Source organism: Giraffa tippelskirchi, chromosome 6 (genome assembly GCF_054371585.1).
Source record: "Giraffa tippelskirchi isolate mGirTip1 chromosome 6, T2T-mGirTip1v1.2.pri, whole genome shotgun sequence".
Classification (NCBI taxonomy): Eukaryota; Metazoa; Chordata; class Mammalia; order Artiodactyla; family Giraffidae; genus Giraffa; species Giraffa tippelskirchi.
The window spans coordinates 119,401,886-119,428,059 of NC_137280.1; the positions used below are offsets into that span (position 1 = coordinate 119,401,886).

Consider the following 26,174-nt stretch of genomic DNA (forward strand, 5'->3'; position numbering starts at 1 on the left):
AGTACTGGACATTGGTAATTGGCCACAAACCCAACATACTGACTTTTGAAACTTGGCATATGATTAAGCCCAAGAAAGAAATATTTGATTTATAAGCAGAAGTGTGAGCAGTTGTCAAAGTAATTAGTATACAAGTCTGGTCCAGCATTTTGGGTCAGCTGTCTACTTCAGATGTTTTCTTCTCATCCTGGTCTGGTAGGGCTGGCCTCAGTTAGTCAGAGCTGGGTGTCAGAAATAGGAGCTGCAGTCTGTTTAGGAGAGGTAGCCTGATATGGCCCCTCCCAGTGTGGCTCTAAAGAGTCTTTTATCTGATGTCTTTTCCAATATACATAATATCCTGGTTGCAGGTTATGGGGATTTGATCTTCATCCAAAGATAATTTACTATGATAAACTCCAGAAACAAACTTAGAATGTCCTCTTAATAATTCAATTAAGTTGTAATTAAATTCTATAATAATATTACATAACAACAAAGAGTTACTTTGGAAGTGAGTCTTTAGGCAGTAAATATAGAAAAACCTTAAAGACAACACTAAAACGTAATATGCATTGAAATATATTTTTTTCTAGTGATCTCTTCAGCAGCACATATACTGAAATATATTTTTTTCTCTCTAAAATTACCCTAGTTTCGATGAAATATGACCAGATTAAAGCTAATTTGTTTACAAAACAAATCTGGTTTCAATAAACTTGGCCTGATTATTTACATAAGTATAACTGATCATATAGGCTCTTTTCAGCTGTGCTGGAACTTTCATAAGGAATCTCGAATTGAACTCTTAAAGGTTTTTCAAGGCCGAGAAAGCCAGATCAAGGGTATGCTGTAAGATTCAGTCTATGATGCCTAAGATTTGGGTGGGTTTTTCCCTTCTCAAGATTTCCAGAATATCTTGAGATTCCTGCACCTGCCAGGAGGTAATCTTCATTATTCACCTGATAAGGCTGCTGAGAACCTAAGAGTTTCCAGTTTTTGGGGGAATCAAGTAGTGAGAAAAGGTAAATATTCACTTGTACTTACAAAAGTGTAATTTATCAAATTGCTGTAAGTCATAATTAGCTTGAGGGGAAGGGTTTCCTTGTATTTAGAAAGCACAAGATTAAAAATCAGTAATAATTTTGGTAAAAAAATCCACCCAATTATATTCATTGTGCACTTAGTCCTATGTGACTAATCCTTGATCTTAATCTTCCGTTAACAGTTTCATGAAGTCATCAGGTTTCCTATTATAATTATTTAATTTCAGCAGTATTATCTGAAAGTTGTCAGAAACCTGTACTTGTCAGAAAGTCCTTTCTGTGAGTGTTGTTGAAGATGAAGCTTCTTCTTTTTTTTTTTTTTTTTGCAGTAGCAGCAGAGTAAAACAATAACTCTATGAATGACAGAAGACTTTAAAAGGCATGGTTAAAAATCTGATTACAGTGTAATTGGCAGATGAATTTGGTTATTACTGTGACATACAATATGTTAAGATAGTAACTAGAGTTATGGCTGATAACATTTTATTTACTAGGACATACCAGATTTTTAGGAATTCCATATAATTTCTAGAATATCTATATTAATAGAATTTACCCATACAATATAAACTTAAACATGTTTATCATTCATTTGACAATGCTTCCCAAGTAATTTAACATACCAAATAAGCCTAATTAGTTTTATATCTTTCTCTGATAACAAGATAAAACAATTTTCTTGAGATGTTCCAGGGCCCTTTGCTGTGCCATGCTCCGCTCAGTCGCTTCAGTTTTGTCCGACTTTTTGCGACCCCATGGACTGTAGCCTGACAGACTCCTCTATCATAGGATTTTTCATGCAAAAATACTGGAGTGGGTTGCCATGTCCTTCTCCAGGGGATCTTCCCCTCTCCTGTGTCTCCTGCATTGTAGGCAGATTCTGTTACTGCTGAGCCACCAGGGAAACCCTAAGGGGCCCTCTTGGAAAACCTCAAAGTTAGCTGGAGGTCAAATGAATTTCATATAAATTTGATCTTTGGGAATTTTGTCAGAAACATCAAAAAGTTTTTAAAAACAGTATCATAGGTCACTGTGGAATAGTACTTATTCACTTAACCAAGTGACTTTAGATTTCCAAGGCAAATGTAGAAAGTTATAACAGATTACTTAAAAGATAAAGAAACTTTACAATCTGGTATTAAAAGCAGGTCAGTATTCTAAGAAACTTTGTCCTCTTAACAGAGAAAGAAATGAAACTAAGGCTTTGTATCCTCTTACATTAATATTAAAATTTATCTATTCAGTTAAATTTATTCCAATCATAGTTCTGATTACACATAGAATTCCTTTCTTCCTTTTCTTCTCTTTTTTTGTTTGTTTTTAGCCTTGCCGTGCAGCATAAGGGATCTTAGTTCCCTGATCAGGAATTGAATCCATGCCCGCTGCAGGGGAACTGCGCAGTCTTAACAACTGGGCCACCAGGGAAGTCCCCGTAGAATTCTGTCCTAAAGATTTTTTTCTTCTAAATCTCTACAACTTTCTATATTCTTACTAATTTGACCCTTATTTTGTTTCCCATTTAGAAATAACCAGCTTCTGTGCAAAATTACTGTCTGTTTCCTTAACAAAATGCATCTCTACTCCTTATATCTTCAAATTTTTTAATAGTTTTAATTACATAGTTTAATTAGGATTCTTAACCTTTAAAAACTTCAGTTTCTAGTGAAATCCAAGAAGTAAGCAATTATGAACTGTCTTCTACATTAGCATTCTGTAGATTGGCAAACTTACACTATTTATGGTTGCTAAAAAAGCACATGCTCTTTTATAGAAAAAAAATTCTTTTAGTGTGTTACCAAATGTTAATAGTCCTAAATATCTTTAGTTTCTCTGTAAAAGGAAACCTATGTTCAGTAAATGATGTTCCAGTATCTTATTTGACTTGAGAATGACTTAACTTTTTTCCGTCATTTAACTTAATTTAGCAACACTCTTAAGTTTCAAGTTATCAGAAAGATTTGGAGAAACTATTTTAAGTAGACAGTCCTAAAACATAATTTATTCCTAAAGAGTTCACCTAAAAAGTCTTCATTTGCTTTTACGTAAAAGTTTTATCACATCAACTTTATAGACAAGTTGCAAGTACACTGCAAAGAACTTTTTTCCCAGAACTGCTGCTGCTGCTGAGTCGCTTCAGTCGTGTCCGACTCTGAGAGTAAATTGCTGACATGGTGTCCTGTCACTCTTAAATGCTTTTTTATTTCCTACACATAAGAAAGTTGTCCTAAATAACTACAATACAACTAATAAAATTAGAAAATTAACACTAATATGTTACTATTATCTAATCCTCAGACCCTGTTCAGATTTCACCAGTTGTCCCAATAAAACCCTTAGCAAAAAAATCCTGTCCAGAGTCACATTTAGCATTTAAGTGTCATGCCTCTGTAGTGTTCTTCAATCTGAAGCAGTTTCTCAGTCTTTCTCTGACTTTCATGACCTAGATGCTTTTGAAAATTACAAGCCAGTTATTTTGTAGAATGTCTTTCAGTTTGGGTTTGTCATATATTAATATTTCATCATGATTAGATTTAGATTAAGCACTTTAGCAGGACTGTTACAGAAAAGATGTTGTATTCTCATCACATCCCATTAGGTGGCACATGATTTCATTTTTCCCCATTACTGGTGATGTTCACTTTGATCACTTGATTAAAAGGGTGTCTGCCATACTTCTTCATAGTCATGTTGCTCCTTTCTCCTTTGTAATTAAGAAGTGTTTTGGGAGATGTAGTTTGAGACTTTGTAAATATCTCATTCCTTGTTAGAATTTTAATTTATTCATTTATTTTATTGGTGTGGACTATTAAACCCACTATAGTGGGTTGTTATTGTCCAACCTTCTTGACCGCATGGACTGCAGCACTCCAGGCCTCTTTGTCCCTCACCATCTCCCACAGTTTGCCCAAGTTCATGTCCATTGCATCAGTGATGTTATCCAGCCATCTCATCCTCTGATGCCCTCTTCTTTTGCCCTCAATCTTTCCAGTATCAAGGACTTTTCCAATGAGTCGACTGTTCGCATCAGATGACCGAAATACTGGAGTTTCAGCTTCAGCATCAGTCCTTCCAATGTGTTTTCAGGGTTGATTTCCCTTAAGATTGACTGGTTTGATCTCCTTGCTGTCCAAGGGACTCTCAGGAGTATTCTCCAGCACGATAGTGTGAAAGCGTCAATTCTTCAGCACTCTGCCTTTACGGTCCAGCTCTTACAACCGTCATGACCACTGGGAAGACAGCCTTGACTATACAGACCTTTGTAGGCAGAGTGATGTCTCTGCTTTTCAACACACTGTCTGGGTTTGTCTTAGCTTTCTTGCCAAGAAGCCAACATCTTCTGATTTCATAACTTCAGTGACTTCAGTGGGTTATGACCTGTTATTATCATTGTTTACACTGATGCTTACATTATCTCAGATTTGGCCTGTGGGTGCTCTTTCAGGCTGTCTTCATGGATCCTCTTGTCATGTGTCATCAGTCTGGGGCACTTTCTTGCTTTCTGGCACAGTAAAGTGTTGCAGGCTCATCTTGTACTTTTCAAGCCCGTGAATCAGCCATGATTCCTTTTAGTGGAAAATAGTATTTAGAAACCAAGAACACAAGTACTGAGAGATCAGTGCTATTAGAATGTCTCTGCTCTCAGTCTCAGCAGATGGAGCTAGGGAATCTTAACTATCTACACATTGAAGTCCATCAGTTTCAATTATAACCTCTGTTGTAGTCCCACTACCATTGGATTCATTCTTGTTTTCTCTTTTCCATATTTGTGACTTCCTTCTCTGAGAGTAAGAGACCTTACTTCCATCATCACATATATATTTGATCAGTTCCACTGTATGCAAAGAGCTGACTATTGGAAAAGACTCTGATGCTGGGAAAGATTGAGGGCAGGAGGAGGAGGGGACAGCAGAGGATGAGATGGTTGGATGGCTTCATCGACTCAATAGACATGAGTTTAAACAAACTGAGAGATAGTGAAGGACAGGGAAGCCTGGCCTGCTGCAATTCATGGGATTGCAGAGTCAGACATGACTTAGCAACTGAACAACAAAAACAAGGGTATGTAACCATTCTGTCATTGCTTGTGCTGCCCCCTTACTCTTCTCTAGTTTCCACATATGAGAATGCTTATCTCACCTAATGTTTTAGGACTGAATTTTTCAGGAAAGGGATTTTTTTTTTTTAGTTTATTTAGAAGTTTTGCTTACATAATGTGCAACATTATGGTGCTATATTGTGGAAAAATTTCTTTACCTCTAAGAGATTCCATCATGTGATCACTATAGTAATTAAAATTATCCTTTATTAGATTCTCACTTTTCCCCAAGTGGTACTTTATTATTCAAAGTACAAGAGTTTCTGTGCTATAATATTTATTCTTGGAGTCATTCAACAAACACATATTGAGCACACATTCAACAAACACAGCTATGTAATAGGCACATTTTAGGTGCTGAGAATACAGTAATGAACAAAAGAAGTCCCTGCCTTCCTGGAGCTTATGTTACAGTGAAGCAGATACTATAAATAAGTAACATAGTGTCAGGTAAACACTAGAAAGAAAAATAAGAGTCAGAGGGGAAGAGAATGAGTTTCTGTTTTAGATGTAGTGTTCAGACAATGCCTCTGTGAGGAGATTGGGTCTGAGAGAGACTTGAATGAAGGGATGGAGTGAGATTATATCTGGGGGAATAGTATTCTTGGTGGAGAAAATAGTGACAAACCCTACTGTAGAAGCATTTTTAAGCTTGAAGGAGTGTTAAGAAGGTGAATGTGACTGGAGCTGAGTAGAGAGGAAGAGTAGGAAATTATTTGAATAGTAAAAGGCCTTTAGCTATTAAAGTAGAGTAATTGATGTCAGTTGACATAGTGACCTTACCAGAAAGCTGCTGCTGCTGCTAAGTTGCGTCAGTCGTGTCTGACTCTGCGACCCCATAGACGGCAGCCCACCGGGCTCCTCCGTCCCTGGGATTCTCCAGGCAAGAATACTGGAGTGGGTTGCCATTTCTTCCTCCAATGCAGGAAAGTGAAAAGTGAAAGTGAAGTTGCTCAGTCGTGTCCGACTCTTAGCGACCCCATGGGCTGCAGCCTACCAGGCTCCTCGGTTTCCTGGGAAACCCCGTCCATGGGGTTTCCCAGGCAAGAGTACTGGAGTGGGGTGCCATTGCCTTCTCCTTACCAGAAGCAGTTACACTCAAAGATTTTGGGTTCTATTATATGTACATATTTAAAAAGGGTTTTCAGTTTTTAGTGGAAATTATTAAGTCATTTTAGATTATATGATAAACTGATATAAGGTAGAGTAATAAAGGTGTGTGTTTGTTTAGAACTGCACATCTGCACCAACTTGACTTAAATATAGCCCCGCCTAGACGGCTTTCCAGAATTAGAGATATCCGATAAAAAGATCCCTTGGCCCATACAGATGAACAGATATTATTAACTGAAAGCAGAATCAAATTAGGATGGGAACAGCCTAATAAGAAAAGAACCATGTGTAATTAATATGACAAATATAGAACTAATGAATCTGTGGTTCAAGACATTGGCTATTTTCTTGTCTGAGTTGGCATAATCTATGTTAAACCTAATCTTAAAGGAAAATGGAACTTTATATTAAAATTTGCTGCAAGAACAGGAAAAAACAAATAGAATCAGAAGACTACAGGATACTTACTTCCAGATCAGAAACAACATATGTATTATCCTGGCACTGTTTCATTAAAATAAAATGAATGTTCAATATTGTTTAACAAAGGAAGTCAGAAATGAGGCCAGAAGGGAAGCCAGGAACATAGAAGATCTTATAAGCTAAGATAAGGAATTTGGAAGTTTTGAGTAGGAAGCTGATCTGATCCATGTTTTAAAAGGTAATAGGATGTGTAAGGAATAAATCATAGAGGGATAAAAGAAGATTCAAAGGTATCAGCTGATCACGGGCTTTCAGACTTTGACTATAATCTACAATAAGAAATACATTTTAAATAGTGACCCAGTATACATATTCATATATGTATATATTTGTAATGAAACCTCACAATACTTACCTTTATTACATATGATATGCTGCGATATTTTCCATTCTTAACTGTCTTCTATTTCTTAACTAAAAAGATAGTTTATAGCTCATTGGTTTTGTAACTCATTAATTTATCATACCTACTGTTTGAAACAGTGTTAATCCACTAGGACAAAGCATTATTGTACAATGAGAACGTTTGTAGAGACTTGTATGGTGCCTTCTTTTTTGAGAAATGATTTTTGAGGAAAATCTCACCTTATAATTGGGCATTTATGGTACTTTGAATACTTGATAGCTTTTTACTAGTTAGAAGTTAAAGTAAATGTTCTATTCATAGTAATTTACAAACTACAGAATCCCTAGCAGCAAGTTAACTAAATTTAATTTAAAGGAAGATACCTTTACAAAAAAAGCATGACATATAAATGGAAGATATAAAGCAGTTTTGAATAAATGGAGAGACATATCATGTTTATGACAGAAAGAAAGTTGTTTTTCTGTGTGTGTGTGACTGATGCACAGCTTGGGGTTTCTTAGTTCCTTAGCCAGGGATCAAACCCTGGCCCTCTGCAGTGAAAGCGTGGACTCCTAACCAATGGACTGTCAGAGAATTCCTGAAAGAAAGATTTTCTATCGTAAAATGTCAAACAATCCAAAATGAATACATAAAATATATTTCCTATTGACATTTCACTTTTTTTGCATGTGGGAGACTGCAAAAAGTGGTCTTATACTTTTGTGTTATGTCTGAAAATTTTCATAATCAAAAGATTTATGTAAGAAAGATATCATACTTCTTTCTCTATAACTTCCTTTTTCTCAGTATTCTTTTCTTAAATATTTTATTTATTAATTTTTGACTGTACTGGGTCTTTTTGCTACGTGAGGGCTTTCTCTAGTTGCAGTGAGCAGGGGCTACTTTCTAGTTGTGATCTGTGGGCTTCTCATTTCGGCTGTTTTGGCTTTTCTTGTTGCAAAGCACAGGCTCCAGGATGCACAGTTGTGGCACACAGGCTTCGTTGCTTCTCAGCACGTGGAATCTTCCCCGACCAGAGGTCAAACATATGTCCCCTGCATTGCCAGGCAGATTCTTAACCAGTGGACCACCAGGGAAATCCTTAGTATTCTTCTTGATAATTCTTTATAGATAATTAGTCTGTTGTGTGAGTAATCTGCAATTTATTAAATCTCCTGCTGATGAATATTTAATTTGTTTCCAATTTTTCATTATTATGAACAATTAGGCAACTAACGCATGTGGATCTATTTCTTTTGTTCTGAAAGAGTACCTGTATTTTTTAAAATTTTTTTGGCAGAGTAATGCATATAGACTAGCGTTCCCCAGATACATATTACTTATGTGTATATGCTTTTGTAGGCGTCTCAATCCTACCTCTCCTTCTATATATATATACTTGTGTATGTTTGTGTAAGTATTGTGTAATTAATGAAAGGGTTTGAATTAGACTAATGGTATTCGTACATTGGTTGCACGGATTGAGGGGGGTATGATTGGAAGATAAGTATCTTTTTGTTATATCTCTTAAATGTAAAGAGTCCACAGGAGTTAGTTTTGTATGAGTGCCATATTTTAAAAAATATTCATCTTATTTCTTTTCATTTTCTAGTTTTGTGGGCAGAAATGACAATATATTCCTGAGAAGTAGTGATTCTAGAGATTAATTTTTTTTATATATAACAGCTTTAAAATGTACAGTCAGAACTTCCATAATGGTCCAGTGGCTAAGAATCTGCCTGCCAATGCAGAGGACACGAGTTCCATCCCTGGTCCTGGAAGATTCCACATGCCACGGAGCAACTAAAAGCAACTGAAGCCCATGTGCCCTAGAGCCCGTGATCTGCAACAAGAGAAACCGCCACCATGAGAAGCCTACACCCTGCAGCTAGAGAGTTGCCTTGGCTTGTGCGCAGCAGTGAAGACCCAGTGCAGCCAAAAATAAAATGAAAAAAAGTTTTTTAAATGTACAGTTTTATGATTTTTAGTGTACTTACTAAAAATTGCAACCATCGCTACAACCGACTTCAAAATATCTTTATCACCCCAAAAAAGAAACCCCATACCCATTAGCGGTTACTACCTCTTCCCTCTTCCAGCTGTTGTAACCACAAATCTACCTCTGTGTCTTTGGGTTTTTTCCTGTTCTGGACATTTTATATAAATGATTTGTGCAGCATATGGTCTTTTGAGAGTAGTGCCTTTGACTTAGTATAAAGATTTCAAGGTTCATCTATGTTACAGCATGCCATCAGTACTTCATTCCTTTTTATGACCAAGTAATATTCCATTGTATGGTTATGCCCCTTTTGTTTATCTGTTCAGTAGTTCGTGAACATTTGGATGTTTCTCCTTTTTGGCTATTACAGATAATAATATTATCAACATTTGTGTACAAGTTTTTTTGGAGACCAAGAGTGGAATTGCTGGATTATATGATATCTATGTTTAACATTTTGAAGAACTACCAGATTGTTTTCCAGTGCAGTTGCACTGTTTAACATTTCCACTAGCAACGTATGAGGGTTCCAGTTTTTCCACATCCTTGTCAACGTTTGTTATTTGCCATCTTTTTCTTTTTAACCATCCTAGTGTAAGTGGTATCTCATTGTGGTTTTGATTTGCACTTCTCTTATGACTAATAATGTTGAACATTTTGCCATTTGTTTATGTCTTTGGAAGTATATTTGAATACTATTTAAAGCTTTTGCTCATTTTTAATTAGGTTATTTGTCTTTTTATTGTTGAGTTGTAAGAGTACCATATATTTTACTCTATTTTTTTAAGTATTGCTTTTGTTTGTAAGACTAATTTTTCCTGCTCTTATTGGAAGGTCCTGTCCAGAATGCCCTGATGTCTTCACAAGTGTCAGTGAGCCAAGGGTATAATTCTCAGCTTCCAGGATCCTACCCTCATCTAATACCAGCAAAGACTTTGAATCCAGTCTCCGGACAGTCTAACTCTGGTGGTTCCCAGACTGTTTCTCCATTAAGTAATTATCAGGGACCTGGACAGGCTCTTTATGGACCACCTGTGGCTTCTCATCCAGTGACACCTTCACTCCGTAGTGGTCCTAGTCCCCAAATGCCACTACTTACTTCTCAGAACCCAGCTGCTACACCAATGCCTTCTGGTAGCTTTCTTCCTGGAGCCAGTGTACCATCACCTTCGAATTGGCAGTATAACTATTTGTCACAGACAAACCATTGTCCTCGTGCGTCATCCCAACCAACCATGACTGGGAATACAAATTTGATGAGTCCTCAATATGTTTCTTCTGGAGATACTTCACTTCAAAACAACTTCATAAAATCAGGTAGAGTTCTTATAGGAGTGCTAGAAATGGAAAAATGTTGCTTATTTAAATGTTTAAATTACTATTTCAATCTTAAAATCATATGGATGACTATTTTTTTGATCACTGTTAATCTTTAGATTATTTCTGTAACTTTTGGGTTAACTTAAAATCATGATTGTTTCTGCTTTGCTTCTTTCCCTTGAAGGTATTATCTGAGTTTGTTTAGGTCACCCATGATATTTTAGGGTTTCAGGTATACGTGCAGAATCACTTCCTTGAGAACTGGCCAATACTTACATTAGCAAGGTTCCATCTTGTATTCTAGGGAAGCTCAATCCCTGTGGTCTCTCTTTGGACTTGATCTAAGGCTTGGCCTCTCTATTTGTTAAGGCACAGGCAATTTTTCACTCCAGAAATCCGAGAATCCTGGAGGGGCAGTGAAAACAGACTTACTTTTGCAGTGAGGAGTACTATTCAGCACATCTGTGGTCAGAAAGCCATGCACAGAGGTTTATCCCTGTGTTTTTTTTCCTAAGGTTTTATAACTTTAGTTCCTACATTTAGGTGTTTGATCAATTTTGAGTTAATTTTTGTATATGGTGTTTTTAGTGAAAGTTGCTCAGTCATGTCCGACTCTTTGTGACTCCATGGACTGTATAGTCCTTAGAATTCTCCAGGCCAGAGTACTGGAGTGGGTAGCCTTTCCCTTCTCCAGGGGATCTTCCCAACCCAGGGATCAAACCCAAGTCTCCCACATTGCAAGCGGATTCTTTACCAGCTGAGCCACAAGGGAAGCCCAAGAATACTGGAGTAGGTAAGCTATCCCTTCTTCAGGGGATCTTCCCAACCCAGGAATTGAACTGGGGTCTCCTGCATTGCAGGTGGATTCTTTACCAACTGAGCTATCAGGGAAGCCCATATGGTGTTAATAGGTAAGGATTTAACTTTATTCTTGTGCATGTGGATATATAGTTGTCCTAGGACTTTTTGATGGAAAGTATGTTCTTCCTCCCATTGAATGATATTGGCACCCTTGTTGAAAATAAGGGTTATGTTGATCATAAATGTAGGATTTATTTCTGGACTTTGAATTCTGTTCCATCGATCAGTTCAGTTGCTCGGTCACGTCTGACTCTTTGCGACCCCATGAATCGCAGCATGCCAGACCTCCCTGTCCATCACCAACTCCCAGAGTCTACCCAAACCCACGTCCATTGAGTCGGTGATGCCATCCAGCCATCTCATCCTCTGTCGTTCCCTTCTCCTCCTGCCCCCAATCCTTCCCAGCATCAGGGTCTTTTCAATGAGTCAACTCTTCGCATGAGGTGGCCAGGGTATTGGAGTTTCAGCTTCAACATCAGTCCTTCCAATGAACACCCAGGATTGATCTCCTTTAGGATGGACTGGTTGGATCTTCTTGCAGTCCAAGGGACTCTCAAGAGTCTTCTCCAACACCACAGTTCAAAAGCATCAATTCTTTGGTGCTCAGCTTTCTTCACCATCCAACTCTCACATCCATACATGACTACTGGAAAAACCATAGCCTTGACTAGATGGACCTATGTTGGCAAAGGAACGTCTCTGCTTTTAAATATGCTATCTAGGTTGGTCATAACTGTTTGTCTATTTTTATACTGTTACCAAACATCTTGGTTACTGTAGCTTTATGGTAAGCTTTGAGTTTGGAAATATTGACTCCTCCAACTGTTTTTTCTTCCCAAGATTGTTCTATCTGCCCTCAGTCCCTTGCATTTCTTTAAGAATTTTAGGATCAGCTTGTAAATTTTTGAAAAAAAAAAAGATAGCTGTGATCTTGATAGAGATTGTGCTGAATCTGTACATCAATTTGGGAAGAAAGCTATGTATTCTTGGACTCACTTTGATCGTTAAATCTTTTTAACCTCATTGTTTTGTCATATGTGGTTCAAAAGTAGGTTCATTTAACCATTTTACTATTCCTTTTTTTTTTTTTCACTATTCCTTTTTTGCTATTAATTCAGATTCTGTATTGGGATCTGCAGATTGATTCTGTTCAGCGGACATCCTCAAGGAAATGAACTAGTAAAAGTTTTCAAGTGAAATGGTATTATCAGTTGTTACCTTTTTATGTTAATATGTATTTCTGCATCTAGATACTACATGTACTTCATGCATTTTATAGTTTGTTAACTGCTGGAACTATTTTTCTTAGCCTCTTGACTAGCCACTAACCTTGGTGAATGCATTTTGGTCTTGTAAAGATTAAGGCTGCTTCTAGAAACTTGCTTTCTTTGGAGAGATCTTCTGATCCATCATTGTTAGAACCAAAATCCTTCTGATTACTTTACTTGTATTCTTATTTATTTGACACTGTAAGTGAACATTAATCATTTGAAATTAATGAACATTCACTTCTTTATTAAGAATTGTAGATAACATTTATTGAATATTTGTTATTTTCCAGCATTTTACCAAACTTGAATGTGTGTTATCTTATTTAATTTTTGTAGCAGGATGTTTTACAGATAAGAAATGTGAGGCTTGAATAATTTGCCCAAAGCTACAAGAAAATAGGTTAGGAAAAAGTACTATTTAAAAACTATTTGGAAGTAAGTGTAGCCTCTTATTAAAAAGCATGTGATTAATAATCTGAAATTTTTTTTGGCTATAACAGAAGGTAGAGCACCTTGATTATAGCACAGATGTAGTGACAGAGACGTAAGGAAGTGCCAAAATTTAGGAAGATTTCTGTGTAAAAGAAGGATATGACTGCTAAAAGAACTATATGACTGCTCTTCTCTTTTCTTAATGAGACCTCAAAAAATTCCCCGATTTTTACCTCTGTTTTTTCATCATTGTTAGTAGGTGCCTGATTGTCTGATCTCAAAACTGTATCTAAGTTATGCAAAATATATAGTTCACATATTAAAATTCTCTTAACTTTTTCTTTTTTTATAGGCCACCTTTTAACATGTAATTAGTTTTAGAGATCTCAGAAGCCAGATTCTGAAACTCTAGCTATTAGTGTTCTAAATAAGAGTCATTCAGCTTGAAAAAATGTCTATTTTGTGAAACGTAGTCTATTCTGGATTCAACAGTATTCCTCTTAAGCTGTGAAAAGTCTCAGTAAGCTCACTTGTATTCTGTTAAACATTAGTTTGTTACATCTTTGTAGCCAGATGTATCATACATTCTTGTTCCTGTTGAGTTGGTAGTGTACCTTGCCCTTTTGTTCCTTTTACTGGTCTCTGTTCTTCGATAAGGGAGTTCCATGGCAGTAATCTTTATCTTCACTTTTGATGACAGGGCACTGACTAGTCTTGTTGGAAGATCATTTTTCAGTTTGGGAACATCCCCTGGAGAAGGGAATGGCTACCCACTCCAATATTCTTGCTTGGAGAATCCCATGGACAGAGGAGGCTGGCAGGCTCCAGTCCATAGGGTCACAAAGAGTCGGACGTGACTGAAGTGACTTAGCACTGGAGAATTCAACACTATTGAAGAGACACTGGAAATTTTCATATTTGTGTCCTTATTCCTTTAATTTTACAAAACACAGATAGAATATATTAAATTCAGAGGATAAAAAACAAGTATTATAATGAAAAATTAAATCACATATATTTAATCAGTATTTTATCTACTTTGTAGACTATTGCTCCTTTTTAGCAAATGAGAAGATGGTTGTGGGTTTTGGAACTTTCCACATCACACAGAATTTCCTCAAGAGTAAAACTTACTACCCTAATAGAAAATTGGTGAAATTGAGGCAGTGAGATACTGGTAGATACAAGGACAAATACCAGATATTTTTTAGTTTAGTTTGATGGATACTTTTAAACATCTTGGATAGCAGTGTTTCATAAGGTTTATACATAAACTTTGGATCATTTCCTGATTTTTAAGCCTAGGGAGTATTCTTAATACAGGATATAAGTCATTATTGAAAGTAACCTGCTTTTAATTATTACTAGGTAAACACTGAACAGTGTACACATTTATTATCTAATATTAACAGGTTATACCCCCAATAAAAATGAAGCAAAATGAAATAAAACTTGGAGAATTTAGGATAACCAGAATACTTCATAGTTTTAGAAAGCTAACTCTAACCCTAATTAATGGTAATCGAATGGGCTCTACTGATAAGTACTCCATAAAATTTTATTCATGTTAATTTCTACTGCAATACTGGACATGGCCTGTTGAAACTCGGTGACCAGTTAATGAAAAATTAAGCAATAAACAGGGCATTGTGTCTATCTATAAGTGATTTGATGCTGACTTTATATTGCTTTAATAATTAGACAGATAAGAATTATGGTGGCCTTCTGGGTGATGCAGCGGTAAAGAATTTCCCTGCCAGTGAAGGAGACACAGGAGACTCGGGTTCGATCCCTCGGTTGGGAAGATCCCCTGGAGTAGGAAATGGCAACCCACTCTGGTATTCTTGCCTGGAGAATTCCATGAACTACTGTTTATAGGGTTACAAAGAGTGACACAACTGAGCGACTGAGCATGCGTGTGCACACACATGGCGTGCACACACACACACAAGAATTATGTTAGGAGAGATTTGGAAATGTGTAAAATATGCATATAAAATTAGACAGTTAATCTGGGAAGTTAACTTATTTGTAGTAATTTGTTGGTTTATAATGAAAATATAAATTTGGAAGTTATTTAGATTTGGTAAAAGGCTGTTTTGGCCTTTTTCTTAAGTTCTTAAGTGACGTGTGAAAAACCATTGTTTCCATAGGGTCTGCACCACCCTTAGTGAATCCACCTCTGCCTACCACTTTTCAACCAGGAGCTCCTCTTGGCCCCCCTCCAACTGGAGGACCACCTCCAGTGAGGGCCCTTACTCCTCAGAAATTGACACCTAGAACTGTGCCCCAGCCCTCATTTAATTCAACTAGCAACCAAGAAGGTAAGCAGGACAAAAACCAAGTCAAGTCCTCAAGTTTTGACTCAGGGTGGAAGGATTAATATTATCTGAATTCTGTGCACTCAAGCCATATTTTTCCAGAAAATCTGGTTGTTTTGGTTTGAGATGCCCCTTAGGGATTTAGGGTTTAAAAAAATTTCTCAGTTTTCCATTCCTCAATTCTGGTCTGTGGACTAGCCTTTGGGATCACTGTTAACTTTTTTTGTTACTGTGCAGATTTTAAAAATCATGGCTATAAAGTTACGTATCTCTTGGTAGAGGGAGGTGAGAGGGGGACTTTTGCTTTTCTGGACATGATGTTGAAGCTATATTTTTAATACATTGGCTTTTTTTTGTGGAAGCAGGTTTTTGATTGCCACCGTTACTGTTAACAAACTGCCACTGTTAACAAACATTTATAAGCCTAAATAAAAAGTAAAATGTAAAAACATTTTCGTGTGTTATAGTTTTAAACCATTATCTTCAGATGTAACTTTAAAATACAAGTTTATTAACTTAAAATGTTTTGTAAAGTAAGAAATTGGATTTTAGGTATAATATAACCATTGTAACAAGATTGAAAATAGGAAAACAGAAGAAGAGGGGGGAAAAGAAAAGCCGCTGCCCATATTCTACAACTCAATACAATCAATATTATCATTTTTGTATTTTCTTCTATCATTTCCTTTTTTTAGTATTGTTAGTAGGGGAAAAAACTGACCTGTGTATAATTTGAAAAGGATCGTGTTAACAATGAGTAACAAAATGATAAAGTATTGTCTCACATGATAATTTTGAAAATCAAGCTGCAGTAAGTATTTAAACTTTTAGCCAACTAAAAATATGCTCAGGGCTTTCCTGGTGGCTCAGTGGTAAAGAATCCACCTGCCAATGCAGCAGACATGGGTTTGATCTCTTGGCTGGAAAGATCCCACATGCCACAGAGCAACCAAACCTGTGCACCACAACTACTGAGCCTGTGCTCTAGAGCACAGGAGCCACAACTACTGAGCCCACATGCCAGTTATTGAAGCCCGCGTGCCTAGAGCCCATTTGCTGCAAAAGAGTAGCCACTGCAATGAGAAGCCCTTACATAGCACCTGGAGAGTAGCCCTTGCTTGCTGCAGTTAGAGAAAAACCTGTGCAGTAACTAAGACCCAGCACAGCCAAAAGTAAATAAATAAAAATATGCTCGGTGTCTTTGTTTGTTTCTACAAGATTACCAAGATTTTTCTATTGATACATCAACTCATGGGTAAAGTTGTGGTGGTCTTGAGAATTGGAAAGGAGTTACTAACTTTATTGAAGTCATTAAACTTATCTATTTGGTAGTAAAATGACTGTTAAAAGTTAACACATTTATTAGTAGGTGCTAGAGGTGATGCTATTCACTAATGTGATTTTTTCTATACCTGAATTAGAGCTAATAAATTTTAGTGATAAATTATTATTATTAGTTTAGTTTGCTGGACTAAAGCAATTGTTCTAATTACTATATATCACTTTAAAGTTAATTCTAGATTCTACTCTTCTGTATTTTTGTAAAGGTTTTATAAATAGTTTATCTCATCCTTATTTATCCTCATTCTTAAATAGTATTGATTTTGGTGACTTAGTTTAGCATGTACTGCTCCTTAGAAGTTTTTAATGCTGCTCTTAAAACTGGTAAAACTTTCAGATTGTATATAATTTTGTAAACTCCACAAAGTACCATTCTTTTTAGAGGTTTATAAAGTTATTTGTAACTTTTATATATATAGTATATTTAGAATCTTATATTGTTTGAAATTTTTATTTCAACATGTGACATTTCCTGGGATGTGTTTAACCTTTTTGTCATTTGGAACATTATCATAAATTTTAAACACTAGCTCAGATCTTGCAGAAATCGTAATACTGGTCCTAATTTAAATATTGTTAATAAACTTCCTCCTTAGGTATTATATCAAATACCAATAATGGATCTATGGTGGTTCACAATAGTTATGATGAAATTGAAGGCGGTGGCTTCTTGGGTGAGATGCTATGAAAGTTTTTTTTTTTTTTATGTGTTCCTGATAGAAAACAGAGAAGAAAACTTAATAATTAGGTCGTGCAATGGTATCTCCTGTTAGCATTTTCTGTCTATGGATTTAGACTTTTTGTTAGGTTTTCTTTTTTCCCCCTTTAGAATTGGGATTATGGACTTGATTATTACAATGTTATGACTATAGAATACTTTTATCAGTTAGATCTATTTAAATTTATCCATTTGAACATTTATTATATTTTAATTAAAGTTGTTTTGAATTCAAATTTTAGTCTGAATACAAGGTTTAGTACATGACATGAGAGTAAATTAAGTATACTAAACTTCTGTGTGTTTATAGCTATAGACCACATTAGCTAGATTTTAATCATTGCTCTTACTTTGTTACTAGTGCTTGTTTTATTTTACAAAATTGATGAGTTAAAGTATTAAGTTACCGAAAGGATTTTGGAGTTATAAATTTAATGGATCTATGTGTTGATTTAAAGTACTCTGGAGTATAAAATAGAACTTAAAAGTTACCTTGTTTCTAGCAACATCACAGCCTACTAATAAGAATCCCACAATGAGCCGAAGTGTTGGATATTCATATCCCTCCTTACCACCTGGTTATCAGAACACAACACCACCTAGTACAACAGGAACAGGAATACCACCCTCTTCCTTGAATTACCCAAGTGGTCCACAGGCTTTTACTCAGGTATACTTTTTTTAAATAACCTGTATTCTGCTTTTTGATTTAAACTATATTCACCTGAAAACATTTTAGGAAGGTACAATGAACTTTTTTTACCCAAATAGAATCATAATGAATATTTCATAAGACTTTTGTCCTGTTACATGTCTCCAGAACCAAAAAAATTGACCAGGAAATCGAGATTACAGTTTTGTTATTAATATATGCTTCTCTCTTCAATGGAAGGCATTGTAAAGGCTACTTACTGTGAAGTTATATTTCTTTAGACTCCTTTAGGTGCTAATCATTTAACTGCAAGTATGAGTGGATTAAGCCTACATCCAGAGGGGCTAAGAGTTATCAATCTTCTTCAAGAAAGAAACATGCTTCCATCGACACCTTTGCAGCCTCCAGTTCCAAATTTGCATGAAGATATCCAGAAGCTGAACTGTAACCCAGAGTAAGGCTTCAAACAGTACTTCTTATTGAATATGACATTTTACTTGTTCTAAAAGGCTTCCAGATTTTTTTTGAGCTTCATGTATTTTGAGCAAGCTATGCAGGTGTATTAATTTATGAAAGTAGTCTGCATGCACAAAACAGTACTTTGTTAGTTGCTTACTTGATATTTGAAATGTTCTAAGTAAAGAAATAAGGTTGTAATGCCTGATCTGATAGTTGCTCTTATCAACTCTAATGGGACTATGATATTCATTATCATTATGGTGGCTCTATTATATTTTCAAAGTCCGAAGTGTGGAGATTTGATTCTATATAATCCTTTATTTGCTATCATTTTAAATTATTTTTCATAGCAAACATAATTATAGTACGCTTTTCTCTTCTAGATTTGGTTGTGAGTTTAAGTTTATGAAGTTTTTAAGATATGAAGACTTTCTGATAAATTGAATTTGTTATTTTTAAACAGTCTTTTTAGAACCTAATACAAAACTGAGCTTTCAGGTAATGCACATAACTTTACATTTGCAAATTTGGGTTACCACCTTGTAATTCCAGTGCAATCTAGATTTATATAAAGAAAAAGTAAGTCCTTTGATAGTCCAGACTGTCTTATGCGCAAGCTGAGAAGAAACTGTTTTGTTATATAAAATGAGATTGTAACCATCTACCCTTTCTTTCTGAATAGGATTTAAATATTTAGAAAGGATAAAATATGTGAGAGCCTGTTGAAATACTTCATTTATAATCTGATCCAGTGTTACAATGTGTACCTTTTAAATCTTTGGAAAATTTTTTGTTCCAGACTAGTCATAGAAATAACTGATACATGATTTTTACTTTGATATAGGTTATTTCGCTGCACACTGACTAGCATTCCTCAGACTCAGGCCTTACTGAATAAAGCCAAACTTCCTTTGGGACTGCTGCTTCATCCTTTTAAAGACCTAGTGGTATGTTTTATTAGTGAAAGTAAATGTGGAAAATTATCTTAGTGGTAAAGAATCTTTTACAATAATGCAAGAATTTTGTTTGAGCTGCCTTTAGGAATTTGACCATTGACTTCATTTGTATTTCAGTTAAAAAGATTATTATCAAACACTTTTACGAGATAAAATAAACATATTGTTGAAAAATTTAGGAGGTACTGAGTAGGATAGATGTACTGAAGAAAATAAATAAATGAACCATAGTATTTTTTTAAAAGTTGTAAATTGTTTACCCGTTAAAATGCTTTACCTATTTTCCCAGTTCTTCTATTCTTGGAGTAAAGTCTGTTGCTTTGAGAAACTGTTTCCCAAAAAAGGAAGAAAAAAAAAAGCCCTTCTACTTTTGTTCTAAGGCTTTGGGACCTTGACATGTGACCACATACATTTGAGTTGATCAGTACATAAGTGAAGTGACTTTCCCATAACCAACCTCCTTTTGGTAATAGGATTGTATTGCCTTTATTGATTTTTGATTTTAAGACTTTAGATCTTTTAATATGTAGGATAGACTTTAAATAGCATAATTGCCAAGTCAAATAAAACATTTAAATATGATTTAAATCATAACTTACTTTGTGATAGTTCTTTTATGAGAACTTAGTAGCCTGTTAATGTAACAATGAAGAAACTTCCTAATAATTTAGTTGATTTTTTTTTAGAATGTTGATCAATCCTTCACCATTCATCTCAGAAATACATTGTAAATTTACTATGTTGACTTTGCATTGTAAACTTTTTTCAAATCAATTTTTATTGGAGTATAGCTGCTTTACAGTGTTGTGTATGCAATGTAAACTTTTAATGAGAAAATAAATACCTTTTAAAAGGCAAAATTTAATGAGAATAGTCTTGGGGAAAATCACTAGGGTTTAAATATCAATACATGTCAACTACATAATATTTAGTGTGGCAGGTTAGACACATTTTTTACCCTACTTTTTCCTCGAAAATAATAATATTGCAACAGTTGTATGGATTAATTGCTTTACCCTTAGACATGATGGTTGCTGTCTTTAATGAATCAGTTGTGTGGTTTTTTTTTCCCCCAGCAATTGCCTGTGGTTACCTCTAGTACAATTGTGAGATGCCGTTCATGCAGGACATACATCAACCCTTTTGTCAGCTTTCTTGATCAAAGGAGATGGAAATGTAACTTATGTTACCGAGTTAATGATGGTATGCTTTTTTAATTTATATTATTGTATTCATTGTAGGGAAATCAGATAATATAAATGTAAAGTTAAAAAAGCAAAAAAAAATAAATAAATAAACCTCCTGTCTTATTTATGTGTAATCCTTTAACTCAGATATAACTTCTTTTCACTTTTTTCTAGGCATTTATTCTTATATATAAATGATTGCATATTTCTTAAGCAAAAAAATATGGTAATATTACTTTTATACCACTTTTTTACATTTATTATATTGGGCCTATAATAAATGGCATATTTCATGGTATTATTTAAGCCTGTAATTTAAGAAATATTTTTATTTAGAAATTGTCCCGTGCCTTTTCTCTAGGGTGAAAGAAAATAAGTCCACAGAATAGCTGCCATTAGCTTCATTCACTGCTGTATGAAGGGAGGTGGGCAGTGCTAGAAGGTTAGTTGAATGTAGTTTTTTCAGTAATTGATGAGGAGGAGATATCCTTCAGTAACTGTTTCACTATTTATATATTAAGAAATATCACCTAACTAACAACATTCTATTAGGATTAGAGAAGGAAAAAGGGCATGCTGATATCCGCATTGAAAATTAAGTTTTCAATTTTTCTAAAAATCTGTTTAGAAGGAGATTTCATTAAGCATTGGGAAATAGAGGAACTTCTGAGATTTTTGAAAACCGTTTTTACTGTTTGTATTTTTAGAGTAGAAGAAAATGAGGGTAGAAAAAGAGCATTCTTTTTACTCTGTAATAATTCAGAAAATACATGTATGTATAGTGTTTAGTACATCTTTAAAATCTTAGGTATATGTGCTTTGGTATATGGAGTTAAATTGTAATAAAAGTTGAAGTCACTTTCATATGCAGCCCAGAGCATTTCATGAACTATAGCTTACCCTTTAGCATATATTGGGATTTGAATTTTTAACCAGTTATTGAGAAGACAGATGCAATGATAATGTGGAAAATACTGGAACACTAGTGTTTTATAAGTAGAAGGCAGCTGATATTTCACAGAGGTCTTAATAACTTTTGAAACTCACCATGCCCCATACCTTGATACCCTAAAAATACTTTGAAGTATTTTTGCCGTAGCTTTCCAGGGGCAACCAGAGTCTGTAAACTACATCAAATGTTAATATCCTTGTACCACTGTGAAATTTAAGGCAAAGTTTAGTCTTGCCTTTAAGGAAGTAATTAGCACTTAATGAGTTTTTATCATCCTCTTGAAGTATTTTAGGAAAGCAGCTTTCCAGGAATTAAGAGAAAAAGTATATTAGAAAATAGGAAAAGTCATAGTACTTGTAAAAGCAAAACATACTTAGTGCTGTTCATTATGGAGAGGAATTGAATAGAACTCAAAAATGAAGTCGGAGAAGGCGATGGCACCCCACTCCAGTACTCTTGCCTGGAAAATCCCATGGACGGAGGAGCCTGGTAGGCTGCAGTCCATGGAGTCGCAAAGAGTCGGACACAACTGAGCGACTTCACTTTCACTTTTCACTTCCATGCATTGGAGAAGGAAATGGCAACCCACTCCAGTATTCTTGCCTGGAGAATCCCAGGGACGGGGGAGCCTGGTGGGCTGCCGTCTATGGGGTCGCACAGAGTTGGACACGACTGAAGCGACTTAGCAGCAGCAGCAGCAAAAATAAAGTATATTTAACCCAGACTTCCCTGGCTGTCCAGTGGTTAAGGCTTTGTGCTTCCATTGCAGGGGGAGCAGATTCAATCCCTGATTGGAATCCCACATGCCTCACAGCATGGCCAAGTTAAAAAAAAAAAAGTACATTTAGCTTTTAATATTTAGTTTATATTGAATTATATATGAATCCCTAAATTAAGAAAACAGCCAAATGCAAGCTGTATTAAATGTAATCTTTTCAGTTTTAACAGTGTATGTTGTTAATTCACATAGTTCCTGAAGAATTCATGTACAACCCTTTGACCAGAGTCTATGGAGAACCTCACAGAAGACCTGAAGTTCAAAATGCTACAATTGAGTTTATGGCTCCTTCAGAATACATGGTAAAGTTTCACTTTTTGTATAGCATAAATATTTCTTAATACTGGGTTTTAAATATAACATATAGTTCTTTAATAAAATTTTATATTTTTAATTTATAAAAGTTATCCTGTTCATTATAAACGTAGTTAATTTGTATATAAGGATAAGCTTGGAAAGTGAAAGTATACGCGAAGTTTTGTTTATGTTTCTTGGGTATCCATTCAGAAATCTGCAGTAGAATATTGGGATCATACTTACTTTTAGGTCTCTTCTAGTTTTTTGCTATTACAAATACTAATGTGTGATGTGTATCCTCTTGCAAGTACTTATATATACACTTGTGTGAGTATCTGAGGTCTTGCATTTGAAAAGATAATAATTATGCCTAATGTTTGATTAGTACTATCCATTTTACAAAGCACATGTATCTTTTTGATCATCATAAACAACTCTTAATTAAGCATTGTTCATCCTGTTTTACAGATGTGAAACAGGTTTACTTAAGTGACTTGCAAAATCCAGAACTTTTGGTTTCTCTTTCTCCATGTAATAATTGCCTCTAAGAAAAGGGAATATGAAGATAAGACTTAATACCAACTTTTAATATTTTATTTTACTGTATTTTTATGGGATAGTCTCTATCTGGTCAGTTGGGGCCATTTTAGCATAGAAATTATGAGGACTCAGTCTGTTTTCACCACCTGGAAGTTTCAGTATAGAAAACATTTTTGTGACACTTAAATGGCTGTTAATAGCTTTCTTAATGTAGCTGTGCCTTTGTTGAATTAAAGCCAAAAAATCAGAGGCATTTATTTTTTTGAATTGGCTTTCCTCTGTTTCTTTACTCTTAGCTTTTGTAAAAATGGCTTCCTTTAAATTTGGAAACTTGCCTAGGTTTGCAAGAGATGTTGCTTCTTCCAGACTTACTTCTTGGACAACAGATTCTATGAATTTGGCAAGTGATATGTGCAAAAAAATATAAAAGTATACTATACATCAAGTTCTGAGTGTGATTATTTGATGCTTTTTATTGAACTGAAGAAAAATATTTGAGCTTGGAAGTTTAAAATATACTTGTACATTTTTCTGCAACTTGGTTGAAATGTGTTGGTTAAATAACCAGCTCAAGTTGACTTGATTTGTCATTTTCAGAACTGTAATTTCTCTAAATCGTGAAATATGATGAAAGCCTATGAAACATGAATATAGAGGTTACCAAGTAGTTATAATACCACTGTTTCACCACCCAGGTCAAGAAATTGAACATTGCCAATACTCTCAAAAGGTTTTCTTTTTTTAAAATATGTATTTATTTATTAGATTGGTGAAAAAGTAATTATGATTCCGGACCCTGAATTTTAAATCATTTTAACTAGTCTCAACCAGCTCTTTATTAATAAAAATAGGAACCACTACAACACATTTTTGTCAACAAGAAATAAGTTTGTTTATTCCTGTAGCATAAAAATCCATGCTTCAGGATTCAGCATACTCTTGGAAAGCATTTTCTACATCCTGCTGGTTGTGGAAGCATTTTCCCTGCAAAAAGTTGTCAAGATACTTGAAGGAGTGGTAGTTGGTTGTCGAGAGGTCAGGTGAATATGGCAGATGAGGCAAAACTTTGTGGCCCAATTCAACTTTTGAGATTTTGATTGTGTGACAGGCGGTTGGGCATTGTCGTGGAGAAGAATTGGGTCCTTTCTGTTGATCAATGCTGGCTGCAGGTGTTGCAGTTTTCAGTGTATCTCATCGATTTGCTGAGCATACTTCTCAGATCTAATGGTTTGTCTGGGATTCAGAAAGCTATAGTGGATCAGACTGGCAGCAGACCACCAAACAGTGACCAGGACCCTTTATTTGGTGCAAGTTTGGCTTTGGGAAGTGCTTTGGAGCTTCTTTTAGGTCCAACCATTGAACTGATAGTTGCTGGTTGTTGTATACAATCCACTTTTCGTCTCAAGTCACAATCCGATTGAGAAATGGTTTGTGTTTGTTGCATGGAATAAGAGAAGCTGCTGCTGCTGCTGAGTCGCGTCAGTCGTGTCCGACTCGGTGCGACCCCATAGACGGCAGCCCACCAGGCTCCGCCGTCCCTGGGATTCTCCAGGCAAGAACACTGGAGTGGGTTGCCATTTCCTTCTCCAATGCATGAAAGTGAAAAGTGAAAGTGAAGTCGCTCAGTCGTGTCCGACTCTTAGCGACCCCATGGACTGCAGCCTACCAGGCTCCTCCGTCCATGGGATTTTCCAGGCAAGAGTACTGGAGTGGGGGAATAAGAGAAGATGACACTTCAAAATGATAGCCTCTTTGATCTGCAGTCAGCTCATGAGGGCACCCACTTACTGAGCTTCTTCACCTTTCCAGTTTGCTTCAAATGCCAAATGACCGTAGAATGGTCGACATTGAGCTCTTGGGCAGCTTCTCGTGTAGTTGTAAGAGGATCAGCTTTGATGATTGCTCTTGGTTGTGGTCAGCTTCCAGTGGCTGGCCACTGTGCTCCTTATCTTCAAGGCTCTCATCTCTTTTGCAAAACTTCTTGAACCACTACTGCACTGTTCGTTCATTAGCAGTTCCTTGGCCAAAGGCATTGTTGATGCTGTGAGTTGTCTCTGCTGCTTTATGACCCATTTTGAACTCCAATAAGAAAATTGCATGAATTTGCTTTTTGTCTAGTAACAATTTTCATAGTCTAAAATATATAAAAAATTAACAAGTAATAATTCATTAGCAAAAAATATAAAGCAAGTAATGCACATTAAAATGATGTGTAACATAACCACATTTACTTAAAAATTTTTCCAATATCAAATGGCAAAGTTCAACAATGCAAAACTGCAATTACTTTTGCACCAACCTAATAGCTAGCTACACCATCTCTTATTTAGTTCCAACATGTGGGATCTAGTTCTCTGATCGGAGATTGAACCCTGGACCCCTGCGTTGAGAGCACAGAGTCATAGCCAGTGGACCATCAGGGAGGTCCCCTAAAAGCTTTCAGATTATATGTATTCCCCTTCCTGTCCTAGAAAAAACACTGTTCTGACAGATGACAATCATATTTTCATTTTCCTTTTTCTAAGTAGGCATCTGAAAAAAACTTTCTGTATTATTTTCTTCATCTATTATTATTATAGTCTCCACTTGATCTGTAAATAATGTTTATTTTATTGTTTTGCTATATGTAGACATGACAAATGGTAAGTTTAAATTGAATCCTGTTAATTGTATTTAATGAGATCTTTTTTCTCCTTTAGTTACGACCACCTCAACCTCCAGTGTATCTCTTTGTTTTTGATGTGTCTCACAATGCAGTCGAAACTGGATACTTGAATTCAGTTTGCCAGAGTTTGTTAGACAATCTGGATTTGTAAGTATCTTAACTCAGGTTAATTTAGAAACAGTGTTTGTATTAACAAAATGAATAAGTAGTTCCAAAATATATTTAAAAAGCTATGTAATCATGTTCAAAAAGTCCACTTAAATCCATAGTTAACTTTAGGTCTCCCTTTCTCTGAGAAATACTAGTTTATTTTTAACTTTTTATTCTGGAAAAATTTCAAGGATGTGGTAAATAGAATATAGTGA

General features: G+C 35.5%; 1 protein-coding gene across 13 annotated transcripts in view; it reads left to right on the plus strand.

The window, feature by feature from the left end:
• SEC24A (SEC24 homolog A, COPII component) overlaps positions 1 to 26,174 on the plus strand; it is a 111,560-nt gene that overhangs the window by 55,079 nt on the left and 30,307 nt on the right. For 6 of the 13 annotated variants that reach the window (XM_081502902.1, XM_081502903.1, XM_081502904.1 and 3 more), the window contains 9 exons: positions 9,894 to 10,376; positions 15,097 to 15,267; positions 17,202 to 17,279; positions 17,827 to 17,993; positions 18,257 to 18,429; positions 19,279 to 19,381; positions 20,467 to 20,593; positions 22,500 to 22,609; positions 25,844 to 25,956. In XM_081502902.1, the coding sequence (XP_081359028.1) occupies positions 9,914 to 10,376; positions 15,097 to 15,267; positions 17,202 to 17,279; positions 17,827 to 17,993; positions 18,257 to 18,429; positions 19,279 to 19,381; positions 20,467 to 20,593; positions 22,500 to 22,609; positions 25,844 to 25,956 (1,505 nt within the window). In that variant the 5' untranslated portion in view covers positions 9,894 to 9,913. Of the gene's footprint in view, positions 1 to 9,613; positions 9,654 to 9,893; positions 10,377 to 15,096; positions 15,268 to 17,201; positions 17,280 to 17,826; positions 17,994 to 18,256; positions 18,430 to 19,278; positions 19,382 to 20,466; positions 20,594 to 22,499; positions 22,610 to 25,843; positions 25,957 to 26,174 lie in introns of those variants that run through there. The other 7 variants (XM_081502907.1, XM_081502908.1, XM_081502909.1 and 4 more) reach the window with 4 other exon arrangements.